The 15,061-nt window shown below is 41.9% G+C and overlaps 1 protein-coding gene across 1 annotated transcript in view; it reads right to left on the reverse strand.

Annotated features, from left to right (window-relative positions):
- Nucleotides 1–15,061, reverse strand: part of LOC135109244 (homeobox protein prospero-like) — a 267,558-nt gene that overhangs the window by 126,615 nt on the left and 125,882 nt on the right. Inside the window, 1 exon segment of the mRNA XM_064020495.1 lies at nucleotides 13,626–13,766. Within this exon segment, the coding sequence (XP_063876565.1) occupies nucleotides 13,626–13,766 (141 nt within the window).

Consider the following 15,061-nt stretch of genomic DNA (forward strand, 5'->3'; position numbering starts at 1 on the left):
TGAATTTATAACCTATGTGAGAGAGAACGGGAAAGAGAGAGAGAGAGAGAGGCTAATACGTATACATACATACATACATACATACATACACATACATATCTCTCCCTCTCTCCCTCCCTCCTTCCTTCCGTCCCTATCCAGTCCCCACCCACCCTCTTTCCTCCTTACCTTTCTCCCCTTCCCTTCCTCTTCGGCTGCTCTTGTCTTCCTTTCCATTCATCTCAGATCGTAAACAAGCATCTCGTTGCCACTTACCCCGCCTCAGTGACACCTCAACACACACGCAGACACACACACACACAAGCACACCCACACACACAGACGTTCCTATCACAAGACACGTAACAGCATAAACAATACCACAGCAAGTTACATCCACAGTACCTCTATGATCTGAGTGTAACATGAAAACACAATCTGGTACCTGGTGTGTCTCTCTCCTTCTCCCTCTCCCTCTGGTGACCTGCTATCACCTGGCGCAGGGCTACCAACCGTCCCTCCTTCCAGGTCACGAAGAGAGAGAGAGTGAAAGGGAGGGGACGGAGAGGCTGGGAGGGAGAGGATGCGAGTCTTTGAGCTAAAATTAACAAAAGGAATACTCGCCTCAGAAACTTGGAAGAAAACCTTTGATATCTTTCGTTTTTCTCTCTGCCTTGCTTACGAGTCGGCGAGGAAAGTGTGTTTGTGTCTTTCTGCTGTTTATTTTATTTATAACGTTAATATTCTTTTGTCGGTGGCTCTGTTCTTTTTATTATTGTCCCCGCCACTGCTCACCTCACTCCTCACTCCCAAGCTCGTCTCGTCGCTGCTGCCGCCACCTGTGTTCAAGCCCCCACCAGGTGTGTGTCTGCTGCCCTAAATCAAAGTACAGGTGGGAGAAGACACCGAGACAGATAATCGTTGTCCTTCCCTCTGCAGATGTGAGAGAACAGAGACAAGACACATGAAAAGACAGAACAGAACACAGCAGACAAAAACGAGGCAAGAGACAGCACAAGACACAGCAAAGAACAAGACACGGGAGAGACAGATGAAGAGACACAAGACACAGAAGACAGATAAAAGAGACACGGCAAAGACAAAACGAGACTTAAAGAGAGAGATCGATGGGGGAGAGGAAGACATAAGAGGACATAAGAGACAGGAGAACAGGATCGTATGTAAATTTTTAAACACATGAAGGAAATTAATCCCTTTAAGTTTAAACGCAAATTATCTGTTCCAAGTTTTTAATACAATCTCAAATCACACCACGGCGAGAGAAAGAAAGAGTGACTCAAATGAAAAGCGCTACATTGCCATTAGTAAAGAAAGGACACCAAGGATAGGAAAACAAGTGATCGACTAGTTCACTCCCTCTTTTAAACTTCTGCTCAATAAAATGGTACTGATTTAAATGAAAGGCGCTATGTTGCCATTAGTAAAGAAAGGACACCAGGGAGAAGAAAACAAGCCATCGACTGGTCCAATCTTCATCTTAGCTTACATCCCTGCTCAGTAAAATAGCAATGGAATGAAACAATAAGTGACAGCAGCAGAGTTAAGGAAAGCACCGCAGACACACAGGAAGGAAAATAAGTAAAGAGTCACTAATTAAATACAACGGATGCTAAGCGACGATAATTGATGGATGCGGCTTTCCAACTTCCTCTGAGGCTCCGGACTGGACGCGCCGAGTGGAGAAGCCAACGGTTCACGGGTCTTTCTTATCAAACCCGCCTTTTAATTTCCTGCAGGACTAAAATATCGAGCTGGTGCGTGTAGTTATTGTAAGTTTATCGCGTTACTGTTTGCTTTACTACTTTTGCTTTTTGTAGGACTTATTTAAACAAATGAACTAACCTAACCTAACATAACCTAACCTAACCTAACCTAACCTAAACTAACCTAACCTAACCTGACAACTTAACTTTGCCTAAGCTAGTCTAACCTAACCTAACCTAAGCTAACCTAACTTAACAACCTACGTAACTTGTCTTTATTTGGAGTGATGTTAATACAGGAATGGAGGAGAATGAACAACAGCAGACTTGTTGCCACGTGTTAAGACTGCGTGATAAATCAATACACATCTTCAGAAGAGAAGAAGAAGAAGAAGAAGAAGAAGAAGAAGAAGAAGAAGAAGAAGAAGAAGAAGAAGAAGAAGAAAGAAAGAAAGAAAGAAAGAAAGAAAGAAAGAAAGAAAGAAAGAAAGAAAGAAAGAAAGAAAGAAAACAAAGGAAGATGCAGATTCATCACCACCACCACCACCATTACCACAACCACCACCACCACCACCACCAACAACAACAACAACAAACTCACATCACTATTTGCGTCTCCGAGCGAGGAAAAGAAGGGAAGACACGCAGTTAAGGACGAAGCGGGTAACACCTCCAGTATCCCACCTTGACCTGACCTGACATCCGGCTGACCTCGCCATAACGGGACTTGGGACAATAACGGGACGAGGGACAAAGCTGGAGAAGGGGGAGATGAAGGGGCAGGTCAGGGCGGGGTCACGGAGGGAGGAGGGTGAGAATTGTTAGCGGTGAAGGGGACGCTGGCACACAGGGTTATTATTCCGCTATTTTCTTGCGCTCAGCCTCAGAAAAATAATCTCCGTGGAAGGATTAAGATGCTGGACTCAAAGTGGCAAGGGAATATGGGTCTTAGTTTGCGGTGCCTGAAGGATTTCCGTCTTGATCTCCTTTCTGTAAGCATCTCCCTCCCTCGGGCAGCTGTGGTGGTCTTTAAGAGGAGTCTCAGAAAAACACATTTACCTACGAACGTATTACCATAGCAACTCTTAATTCTAGCTACTGGTATGCTATTAATTTCTTTCCATCATAGTTACATTTACCACAGTTATATTCGCTACCTTTATTCATTGTATTTTTGAGCTGTGGTAGTCTCTTGAGGCTTCCCGACAAACACATTTACTAACAAACGTATCAGCATTCATTCTACCTATAGATATGGGTCATTCTTTATCACAGTGACATCCGCTACCTTTATTCAGTGTATTTTTGAGTGTAGTAGTCTCTTGAGGCGTCTCAGAAAACACATTTAATTAAGAGCACATTATCATAACAAGTTTCAGTATGTTGTCACCGCTTTCTATTTTTTTTTTTTACCATAGTTGCAACCATTAACTTTATTCAGCGTATTTCCAAGCTTTACATACGAGGCGTCTCTCGGATCAGGAGGAGAGGAAGGAAGGAAGGTAGGCAGGGAGGGAGAGATAAAAGAAGAAGGAAGGAAGAACAGCTGGATTTGTTATATGGAATCAGAGAAGAGAGTAAAGAAGAGATTGTGAAGGAAGGAAGAGAAAAGTGAGTCAGAGAGAGAGAGAGAGAGAGAGAGAGAGAGAGAGAGAGAGAGAGAGAGAGAGAGAGAGAGAGAGAGAGAGAGAGAGAGAGAAGAGAAAGTTCTTAAGATTAACAATGAATGGGACACAACAAAGGAGGAGGAGCGAGAAAGAGGAAACAAAAACACGGTATAAGCGAGGCGAGAGGACAGAGACTGGAGGGAATCAACTTGTTTTTCCCTCCCTTACAATCCCAAGCCCGAAGAAGAAGATAAACTCACAAAACATTCCATCCATATAACAAAAGTCATTCAGCAGTCTTAGGTTAGTTAGGTTTAGTTCTTTCTTCACACGACTTGTAAATTTGAAGAAACCACTAACAGTTTGTCATAATAAAATATCAGTCAAGGTGGCTGAGTAGCTACGTGACTTGTAACTCCTTCACTACGAAAAAATACCACACTTATCAATAAAAAAAATCCTTTATCTTGATTACAATGAAACTGGTGTCGTGCTGTATGTACATTCCATCTCTCGACACGCAGCCTAACTAACAACACTAATAATCTGCTGTGTGAGGGAACACAGCTCCCGGGAAACAAAATAATGACTTCCAGGAGAGGATGTGTATAAAATTCAGCCAAATTAGTTCCCGCCGCCGCCACCGCCATATTTCTAGTGCCCTACAGCGGTAAGACAGCCAATACTTCATGATCCTGTATGTTATTCTCTGTCATTCTCGTTTTCTTCAAGAGCAGTGAGTGAGTGAGTGAGTGAGTGAGTCCCAAACACTGAAGAATAATAAAACTCATAGCACTGTGATGTGACTTGTCTTCTTCCCAAGTCTCCAGTGGCACTTCTCTCCTCCCCTCAGGGCTAGATAACACTTAATTGGCACTAAGATAATGCCACGCCACGGCTCGCTTATCATCTCTAGTTCCTCTTGTGGTCCCTTGCTCTCCTGGGGAACTCTGCCACGTCACGAGTAGTTGGCAGGATGCGAGGATCTTCAGAACCAATGCGTTAGCCAGTTTAGGTGTTTGTTCCCGACGGAAGTGCTTTTGTCATGCCGTCAGCGCTCATCCTTTCGCTGTAACGTCAAATTTTTGCCCCTGTCCGCTGGTGATATGAGACCTGCGTTCCTTCTTCCTCTTCCTGGCCTTGCTTCGTGTCTCAGTCTGTGTGTTTCTACGTTTGCTCTGTTTCATATCACGTCTGCCTTTCTTTCGTCTGTTCCTCTTGTTATCAGTGCTTCTTTTTATCAATACAATCAATCTCTTTTCTAAGTATTCGTCTGTATAATCAGTACATCTATCCTTTTCTTGTCTCTTTAACTTTCTTTTAAAACCTCATATGTAGTTTCTGTCTCTCTTTTCTCCATATATTAGCGTATCTACTCTTTACACGTCTCCAACTGCTTATCAATGCAACTAATCTCATTCTTAAAGCGATTTGAAACTCTGCCACTGACTGAACTCGATATTGAGGGAGGGAGGTGAAAGGATTGTTGTGGAAGGCCAGGGACTTGAGTCAGGAGGCCGAGAAGGGAGGATGGGAGAGAAGACTCAATTGATAAAGGGAGGAAGGGAGGATGGTCTCAGTGGGTGGGTGAAGGGAGGTGAAGCAGCCAGGTGGAGGCGTACGAGTAAGTCCCCTCCAGGAGCAGCAGAAGAGATCCCACCACCTGCTCTAACTGTGTTCCTTCCCCTTCTGGAGGTATAAACACGCACATCTACCCGCATCGATATAGACAGTTATTTTTATTCCACACCAGTACACGCTGTTAGTGTCATAGTAATGTACAGTTACTTATATTCCACACCTAAATACATCCCCCACCCCCCCAACGAACACACATATACCAGTAGTTTTATTCCACACAAACACCAACTGTAAATGATAAAGGGAATATGTATATAAACAGATACGTAAATGGTTACACAGACAAACAGAAAGAAAGATAGACAAGAGATAGACAGGCACCTAGATATACCTTTCAATTCCCTCCCCCCTTAAAAAAAAAAAAAAGATAAAGGAATAAGTATACAAACAAAAATAGTTACACATATAGAAAGAACGATAGAGATAAACAGACACCCAAATATGCCATTCACCCCCCTCTCTCTCTCTAAAAAAAAAAAAAAAAAAGAGAACAATACTCTCTGCCGCCCCCCCCCCCAAAAAAAAAAAGAAATAAAAATAGGAAAAAATTCTTCATTGTTTTCACCAAAAAATGGAATAGTACAACTGTCGGAAAACTGGCATCGCGAGAGATCAGAAGGTGTGACATTTTTATTTTCGACCGAAGAAAAATGCCGAAACACAAATTGCATTCGTGCGACCCCAAACTTCATTACCAAAAGCTGTGGACGCCCAACAAAAATCCCTGAAATTTCCAATAGTTTCGCAGATAAAGGAAAAAAAAAATCATATTTGCTTTTACCGCTGATGAAATGTCGAATTCGAAAAAGAAAAGGAAAGAAAGAAAGATAAAAAAAGATAAGAAAAAAAAAGGTCCTCCCATGAAAATCAATAATTCGTGAATGTTACGATGAGGAAACAAAAAAGGAAAAAAAAAGACAAAAAAATAGGATTAATTTCAAGATAATAATTACGGACAAGTGGGGAAAAAGGCCTCTGAAACACTCGTCAATCTATCAACTCGTCAATCAATCCCACACGAAACTGAATGATGAAAGGAACCGGACTCATGCATAAGATAATAGGTACGCCTCTTGTACATATACACACTGTTCTCTTTCACCGTTAATATTAAGTATATCCTATATTTGTCCATACCCAGTCCACTCAAGTCAAGTATTTCCTGCCTTACGTTGAATAAAGTTATCATTATTATTACTGCTGATTTACATTACTACAAATTAACTGTTTTCTTTCAAAATCCCTTCAGCTTAAGAGCAAACGTAAACCCAACCATCAAGCCATCCACTATACATGAAGCCTGGGACACCAAAAGAAAGCGAAACGAACCTTCACTTGAAATAAAGTCACAGTTTTTAATATTACCGGTTAACATGCGTACAAATTAACTGCCTTATCACTACAATCATCACTTCAAGACCAAAGAAAACCGCCCAACCATCAACTACAGAAAGCCAGGAACACCCAAACAAAGTGGGGCGGGAGGGCGAGATGAGCACAAGAGAGGCGCAGCTTAGGATGCTCTGCTGTCTGCGCCAAGGTCTGAATCAAGGCTGTTAAGTCCGAGCCACCGTGCGACACCAAGCCAGGCGGCGTGTGAAGATCAGCTGACAGGAGTAAACAAAGGAACAGGGGGAGGATGAGGATGAGGAGGAGGAGGAGGAGGAGGAGGAGGTGATCTTATCAGGGTATTTGTGTGCGCGGTTCTGTGTTGGTTAAGTCCCCAGCTAGCGACGCACCAAGCTGAGGACCAAGACCAGTGTTGGAGGGAAGCAAGCAGGCAATATTAAAAGATTTCGAAGTGAATGAAGAGAGAGAGGATATTGTTTGTACTACGCGTCAAGAAGATAAAGACTGATATGGATTTATGTATTATTGGCTTCTTTGTATAGTAATTGGTGTATTGTATGTATAATTTAAACCCCCTTGTCCACTGAACTATAATCTTTTTATGGACCTTTTTTTTGCTGAATTTCATATTATTATTGACCAGATGTAGCTTCTTTAAAGGCCTGATCTAAGTTAATCATCGAGAGCTAAAGGAACTAAACAAGATTAACAGAGGGCACATAATATTACGAAAAAAAGCATGTTTAAATTGCCGTTTCCGCTGAGTCAAAGAAAGTCACAAAAAAAAATATAATAAAAATAACTTGACCAATTTAGTGTCGGAATATTGATAAAGTTTAAGTCGTAGGAAGGAGAAAAACAAACAAACAAACAAGCAGACGAACAGGGAGACCTTCTGAGTTCACTAGTGGCTGAGAGAGTGAAGATACTGAAGGAAGAGGAGGAGGAGGATGAATAGGAGGAGGAAGGAGGTGGATCTCTAACAAAATGCTACACACACACACACACACACACACACACACACACACACACTTGCACGCAGGCACAAAAATACACTACGCAATTGACCTCATACCAAAGACAAGACAGCCAAGTCCCAAAGGCCTGACTAAAGCGGGTGCACGTGTACTTCTCGGTGTGTTTGGCTGCTGTGTTTGGGTGCTGAGGTTCCAAGGAGGAGAATGATGATAAGAAGTCCTGGTTTAGTAGTAGTAGTAGTAGTAGTAGTAGTAGTAGTAATAAAATTGTCGTTAAGCAGTGAAATTTGAGTGTTTGTGTATCTTATTTTCTCCCCCCTCTCTCTCTCACTCTCTCTCTCTCTCTCTCTCTCTCTCTCTCTCTCTCTCTCTCTCTCTCTCTCTCTGGCCTACAAACATCCTTCCACTCAGATCCTTCCATATCCTTATCTCACTGTCCTTTTCCTCTACGCCCACACATACACATCCACACATATATCTCCCTTGAGGCCTATTTACACCCACACCCATATACACATTACACAAAGCCTGTATCCTTTTACCCTATACAAGCACCTATGGCAAGTAAGGAGATAGGGAGTTTCCGTTATGTTAGGTTAGGTTAAGATGCAAGGGTGTGCTGAGATAGGCTAAGGTATCTTGTGTATAATTTCTACTAAAGTTTCCTGTAAAAAAAATAAAGGGGTTTTGAAAATGCTTTGATTATAATGTATTGTGAAAGTATAGCTGACCAGCACTGTGAAAACTGATATGAGGAGGAGGAGGAGGAGGAGGAGGAGGAGGAGGAGGAATATAAATGCAAAGAAAGAGTAATGTAGCAGCACGCCTGTTGGTCCTTACCGAGCTGTTTATTGGGAATATGCTAACAAACAGTGAAAGAAACAGAATAACATAACGAACAAGGAAGAGAAGGAGCACGAAGAAAAAGAAGAGGAACAGGAAGAAGAGGAGGAAAAGGAATAGGAAAACTCAGACTTTTTTTTTCTCTCTCTCTCTCCTACTCCCCCCTCCGCACACACACACACCCACACACATCCGGGCTAACATGAACTAGTTGGCTGGCTGAGTGGCGATCATGGAGTCACCTTATGATACACTAAACCGACAACTTTCACCACAAACAAATGACACCGAGCGGGAAGAGGAGGAGGAGGAGGAGGAGGAGGAGGAGGAGGAGGAGGAGGAGGAGGAGGAGGAGTGTTGTGTTTCGCGCGGCCAGGACAGGAAGATCAGGAGGGAGGACGGGAGGGAGTTTTCTGGGGCATAAGCGATAAGAGAGAGAGAGAGAGAGAGAGAGAGTCAGACAAACAGACAGAAAGAGTTCTACGCTGCTGTTTTATTTATCGAGGAATGAGGTAAAATAATGACGATTCCCTGTACAAGACCCGTTCATGTTTCCCCCGCGCAGGCCGTGATTAAATGCAAATTATGGTTATATTCTTGCGCTGCGAATAAGAACCCGAGTCGTTATTCCCGTGATGAAGAGGAACCCGCTTGTTACATTACGACTCTTAAATGCACACGCTCCCTCTTTATGTCTCCTTCCCTTCGCTTTCCTTCTCCTCTTCCTCCTTTGTCTGGCTCAGATCTGACTCTCTTTCTCTTTCTCTGCTTCTCTGTTTCTCTGTTTCTCTCTCTTTCTTTAAATTTTTTTTGCAGCTGTTGTTATGCTACTACTGGTACTAATGTTACTACTCCTTATGCTACTACTACTACTACTACTACTACTACTACTACTACTACTACTACCACTTGAGCATGCACCTGAAGAAGAAGAAGAAGAAGAAGAAGAAGAAGAAGAAGAAGAAGAAAAAAAAAAAAAAAAACTAACATAAAAATCAAACCTAACAATTCTTACCACTAATAATGACGGAGGATGAGATGGGATTCTTCACTGGACTAACACACGTCTCTTGATAACGGAAGGTGAATCAATTCCCTGCACTGAACCACCGAGACTGAGAGTAATCAATATAAACAGGCGCCCTATTGTCGGTGGCTGCAATGACAACACTTCCAACCCTCAATGTTCTGAGACTGCATCACCTCACGGAAAAGGACGCCAGAGAGAGAGATAGAGAGAGAGAGAGAGAGAGAGAGAGAGAGAGAGAGAGAGAGAGAGAGAGAGAGAGAGAAGAGAGAGGAGAGAGAGAGAGAGTTATTCATCAACGTATTTGTCAGTAAGAAAAGAGAAATAAAGGGAAATAAAGGAAATAGGGATTTTAGTAAGAGAGAGAGAGAGAGAGAGAGAGAGAGAGAGAGAGAGAGAGAGAGAGAGAGAGAGAGAGAGAGAAAGAGGCTAATAAGAATACATACCATTCCTCTCTCTCGTTCCTTCCTCTCTTCCGTCAGATTAGCGCGGTTAGTATTTCTCTCTCTCTCTCTCTCTCTCTCCTCTCTCTCTCTCTCTCTCTCTCTCTCTCTCCTCTCTCTCTCTCTCTCTCAGTTCATGTTGCATCACCCTTCAATGGCGTCGCTTGTCCATGCACTCGTTTCATCACCGCATCCCTGTCACGCCTCAGAGGTCGCGGCAAGCACCAAGTATTGCCATTTTTACTTTCATCAGCACCAGTTCTTTACGCTGTCCTTCCTTCCCTCCTTTACGCAACTCACAAGGAGGGAATTCAAATGGAGATCCAGCGTACGTATCGTTTCAAAGGGGAGGTTTCAAGACACTTCTCAATTTTTTGGATAATCTTTAGGGATTGGCACCATTAGTTGGCTATTTTTTTTTATGGCTTTTTGTTGTCCTAAGCCATATCCCCTCTTACATTAAAGAAAAATGGACATGTTTTCCTATGTTTTCTATGATGAAACAAAGGGGAGGGATGAAGAGTCAAACTGTCGTTGGATATCTACGTTTCCTGTTGTATCTTCACCACGCTTACATGTTGAAAATTAATCGCAGTTGTTAAGTTGTCACAGTGACTGTCTCCTTCTTAAATCTGATCTTGTCTAGCTATAAGATCGCAAGAAAATAGGTCTAGAAGTATTATTTAGAGCGAAGAGGCAATGGAGGTGCTACAAAGGGGTATCTACGCAACGAGTACAAAAGCTGCGTTATGTATCACACTACTTCGCAAACTCCTTCATTCCCACACTAATCCCACACGTTAAATAAACTACAAGGAAGAGACAAATGGTTACTAGAAGAAGATCGCCACGCAGTAGATCCAAAACCTACGTTGTATTAGTTGATTAAACTACGCAATAAACTCCTGTATTTGCACAGTAATTCCACACGTTACATAAACCAGAGGGAAGAAACAAGGGTTGCTAGAAAAAGATGGCTACGCAGTAAATACTAAATCTATGTCACAATTATATCACAGTACGCAATAAACTCTCATAATTGCACAGTAATTCCACACGTTAGATTGACATGGCTGTAATTGAACACTCATCAACTTTTCTTACATTAGCTGATATATAAGCCACTTCCCTCAGCTCTAGATTAGCAGGCAGTAATTCACGGCAGAGACTCACAAGTGGTTTGGGAATCAGATTAATAGAGGGAGCATCAGTAAAAATAACACGAAGGCCCAGGGTCACTTCGAGGTAAAAGGTGAGCATATGAGTGAGTTGTGACATGACTTGGTGGAAGAGGAGCAGAAACGAGATGGTGAAACAAATAAATAGATAAATAAAATGGATTAATAAATACAAATAAGAATAAAGCAAATGAATCAATGGATAAATTACTAAATAAAAATGATAAAACAGTCTTCATGTTCAATAAAGTTAAATTTTAAGAGAAATATCAACAAACTGGTTCTCGAATACTGATGGATGAAAGGAATAAACTCAGAAATCACGTTGTTAGCGCTGAGTTAATGGGAAGCTTTAAAAGATTAGACAGATGTATGGATGGGGATGATAGGTGGAAATAGACAGGCTTGTTTAACGCACATACTTTTAGGCGCAGAAGATCGAGCGCGTTGGAGAAGAGTGATCCGCAGTGGCGATCCCTAAATGGTAGCAGCCATTTAGTTTAACGTTCATACTTTTACTGTGCTAAGAAGAAAGACAAGAGCTACGAAACATAATGAAATGAAAGAAAAAATAAAAATAAATACATAACGATGATGAAAGAGTAAGAGCAAGAGATATTTGTGTATAGAAAAATAAATAAATAAAAAACATATTCAAACTAGGAAAATGATAATGACTACAAGAGAAAAAGAAGAAAAAGAAAAGGGATATTGAGCTTAAAAAAAAAAAAAAATGTGATAATGAGGAAGAGAGGAAGAGAGGGAAAAAAAAAAATGAAAGCGAAAAGAAAATTAGAAAAAAGAACGAAGGCTAGGGAGAGAGAGAAACGGAGGAATGGCGAACGAAGATTAGAGGCAGGAGGGAGGAAAGCGGATGTACACACAGATACAAGAAACAAATGACAGTCGGATAGAAAGATAACACTGGCGTCGCTAATAAGGACACCACGGACGGAAGAAGAAGAAAAAAAAAAATAAAAACAAACAAAAAAAAAAGAATGAAAGTGGAAGCGAAAAAAAAAAACGAAAACAAAACAAAACAAAGCAAAGAAAAGTACAAAGGCTACTTGATAAAAGAAAAGTGAGGAAAAATAAACAGAAGAAGCAAAGAATGAAAAGAATGTTATAGCGTAAAATTAGGATAGTGGGAAATAATATATACAAGAGAAAATAAAATAAAAAAAGATTTAAAACAAATATAAAAAACAAACTTGATAAAATAAAGCAAAAGAAGAAACAAAAAAATAAAAAAAAAGAGAAAACAAATCAAGAAAAGTAATCATCTCTGAAGAAAATGAGTCAGATGAGTTAAAAAGAGCTTGTCAAAATCAAATACGACAAAAAAAAAAAAAAAAACCATCACTATCTCTGAGAAAATTAATGAGGTAAGCCAGAATTTTAAACTAAACATGACAAAATAAACCACATAAACTAAAAATAAAAATAGAAAAAATACAATGAGTGAAGGAAATAAATTAGACAAGACAACAACAACAACAAAAAAAAAAGTTCAGTATAAAACACGACAAGGAAAAAAAACAAAAACAAAGATAAACAAAAGTGAAAATAGAAAAAAATGTACATGAAAAAAAAAAAAAAAAATCAAAATACCCCACCACCACCACCACCACCACCACCACTATATCTCACGCCAATAAGTTAGGTAAGCCGGAGCAGCTGGGCGTCGTTGTCTCCAGGGCGAGGTTCCATTGGTGTCACGACGCAGCGCTGGCCACCAAACCCACAACGATAAGGTATCAAGGGACGCTGGAGCAGTTACCTTCCTAGTATCAGCTGCGGTGGCGACGTGCGGTTGCTGATGCAGCGTGACGAGGAGAGGAAACAGGAGGGGGGGGGACGGAGGGAAAGGAGGGACGGAAAGAAGGACAGCGGGATGGAGAGAGAGAGAGAGAGAGAGAGAGAGAGAGGAGAGAGAGAGAGAGAGAGAGAGAGAGGAGAGAGAGAGAGAGAGAGAGAGAAGTCATGAGATATAGAGAGGGAAGAAAAGGGAAGGAAGGAGGGAAGGGAAGGAGGGAAAGGAGAAACGGAGGGAAGGACAACTGAATGCAGGAATGGAGGGAAAATAGACAGAGGTATTGCCTGTGACTAGAAAGAAATAAGAGGAATAATGAGGGAAAGGAGGAGGGACGGAAGGAAGGAGGGATAGAAGGAGAGAAGGAGAGACAGGTACTGCATGCGTAGAAAGAAATAGAAGGAATAAATAGAGTAGAAGGTACTGGTGTAAGGGAGAGATGGAAAGAAAGGGGGAGAAAAATGTTTATAGGCGTTCAAGGGAGAGAAAGAGGGGAGGGAGGGGCACTAACTGAAGGGAAAGAGGGGCAAGGAGAGAGAGAGAAGGGGGGAGGAGAGGAGGGAGTAAGTATGACTGGAGAGAATGAAGGAGGGACAGGGTTAGGCAAGGAGGGAGTGGAGGGTGGAAGGCAGGGAGGGTGGGGGGGTGGGAGGGAGGAGGGGGTGCCTCACTCACGCCTCATTATCGCTCCGCCCTCCTCATTATCTCAAGACAGCAGCTGTACTCATATGACTCAACCTCAATGCGACACACACACACACACACACACACACACACACACACACACACACACACACACTTCCTCCCTCGTCACCATTGCTAACGAAACACCACATTAACACTTACACAAACGAAAGAAAACGATGACTCGAATACACTAAAACACCACACTAACTAGGAACACCAATAAACAACACAGTAGACCCTGCAAAGTAAAATTTTAGAGCCACGTGGACTCCCAGAAACCAGGAATTTTAACACCTGAAAGAGACAACACGAAAAGGTACACATCTCGGAGACTCAAGATCAAGATTAAGACTTACCTTGGCCGGGGGGGAGGTGGTGGTTCATTGCGGCCGAGAAGGGGAAGTGAGGAGGCGGCCGCTGATTGTTCGGCACTCCTTCCCTGATCGTGGCTCTCCAAAAGGCCGCCAGACTCCTCTCCGCGTCCCACGACCGATTATCTGCAACAGGGAGAATTTGGTGGTAATCGCCGCCATGATAGTACTCTCTGCCCCCCATCTGAGGCTAACTTATATAACCTAAAATTAGTTTGTGGTTATGTGAGTTTTTATGCAGTGTATGTGATTCAGGTTTTTATAAGGTTAAACTGTGACATTTAACTGATGGTTTTGATTTTTTTTTTGTATGTGTGTGTGTGTGTGTGTGTGTGTGTGTGTGTGTGTGTGTGTGTGTGTGTGTGTGTGTGTGTGTGTGTGTGTGTGTGTGTGTGTGTGTGTGTTTACTGTATATATGTACCCAATATTTCCAGGATTTTCAGGTTTATCTCTCTATTCCTCCGGGTGAAAATAGAGTTATTATATTTTTGTTGTTGTTGTTACATCGTCGTTGCTGCTGTTCTTATAGCATTATCATCATTAAACGGTTAGCCAGCTCATAATCACTACCAGGAATAATCTTACCCTTTCTATCTGATTCCAGGAAAAAAAAAAAAAAATAAAAGATAATTAAGCAGCCATTTCATCACCATTCCTTTCCAGTCACGAGCACCTGTTTACTCTTGGCTAATTTTCTTTACACTAACGAAGAAAACAGAAACCCTGACTTACCTTCACGCTTACGACAGTTCATGTTTTAGTATTGAAAATAGTGGTTAAAAAGTTTCTCTAGGTTATTTGTGCACTGAATTGCTTTCTTGGTTTCTACAATGATAGGAACGCAAGTCCCACCCATACACCTCCAAACAGTCGCCGATACATCATACACGGGCAAAGGTGAATAGAGGAATATTAGAAAAACATTAGAGCACAGAGAGACGGAATGAAAAACAAAGACGCATCAGACGAAAGATCACAAGCATATGGAAATCGCACCTTAGCTCGTATTTACACAGCAGGAGAGGACAAGATTGTGGTCCACGTGATCACAGGTATGTGTGGGAGAGAAGAGACAGGTGAAGAATGGCGTGAGGGAGGAAAGAATGAGGGAGGAGAGAGAAAGAGAGGGACGTGAGGAAGTAGTACGAGTGAAGAAGGGAAAGAGAAAAGCATGTGAGATGAATGTGTGTGTGTGTGTGTGTGTGTGTGTGTGTGTGTGTGTGTGTGTGTGTGTGTGTGTGTGTGTGTGTGTGTGTGTGTGTGTGTGTGTGTGGATAGGTATGAGTGATAAAAAATGGAAAACACGAATAATATTTTAACAGTGCGGAAGAGGCAGGGAGGAAGAGACGAAGGTTAAAAAGGGAGAGGAGGAGGAGGAGGAAGAACAGGAAGACGGAGGTGGAGAGGGAGGAGGAAGAGGA

The sequence above is a fragment of the Scylla paramamosain genome, chromosome 18 (assembly GCF_035594125.1).
Source record: "Scylla paramamosain isolate STU-SP2022 chromosome 18, ASM3559412v1, whole genome shotgun sequence".
Lineage (NCBI taxonomy): Eukaryota > Metazoa > Arthropoda > Malacostraca > Decapoda > Portunidae > Scylla > Scylla paramamosain.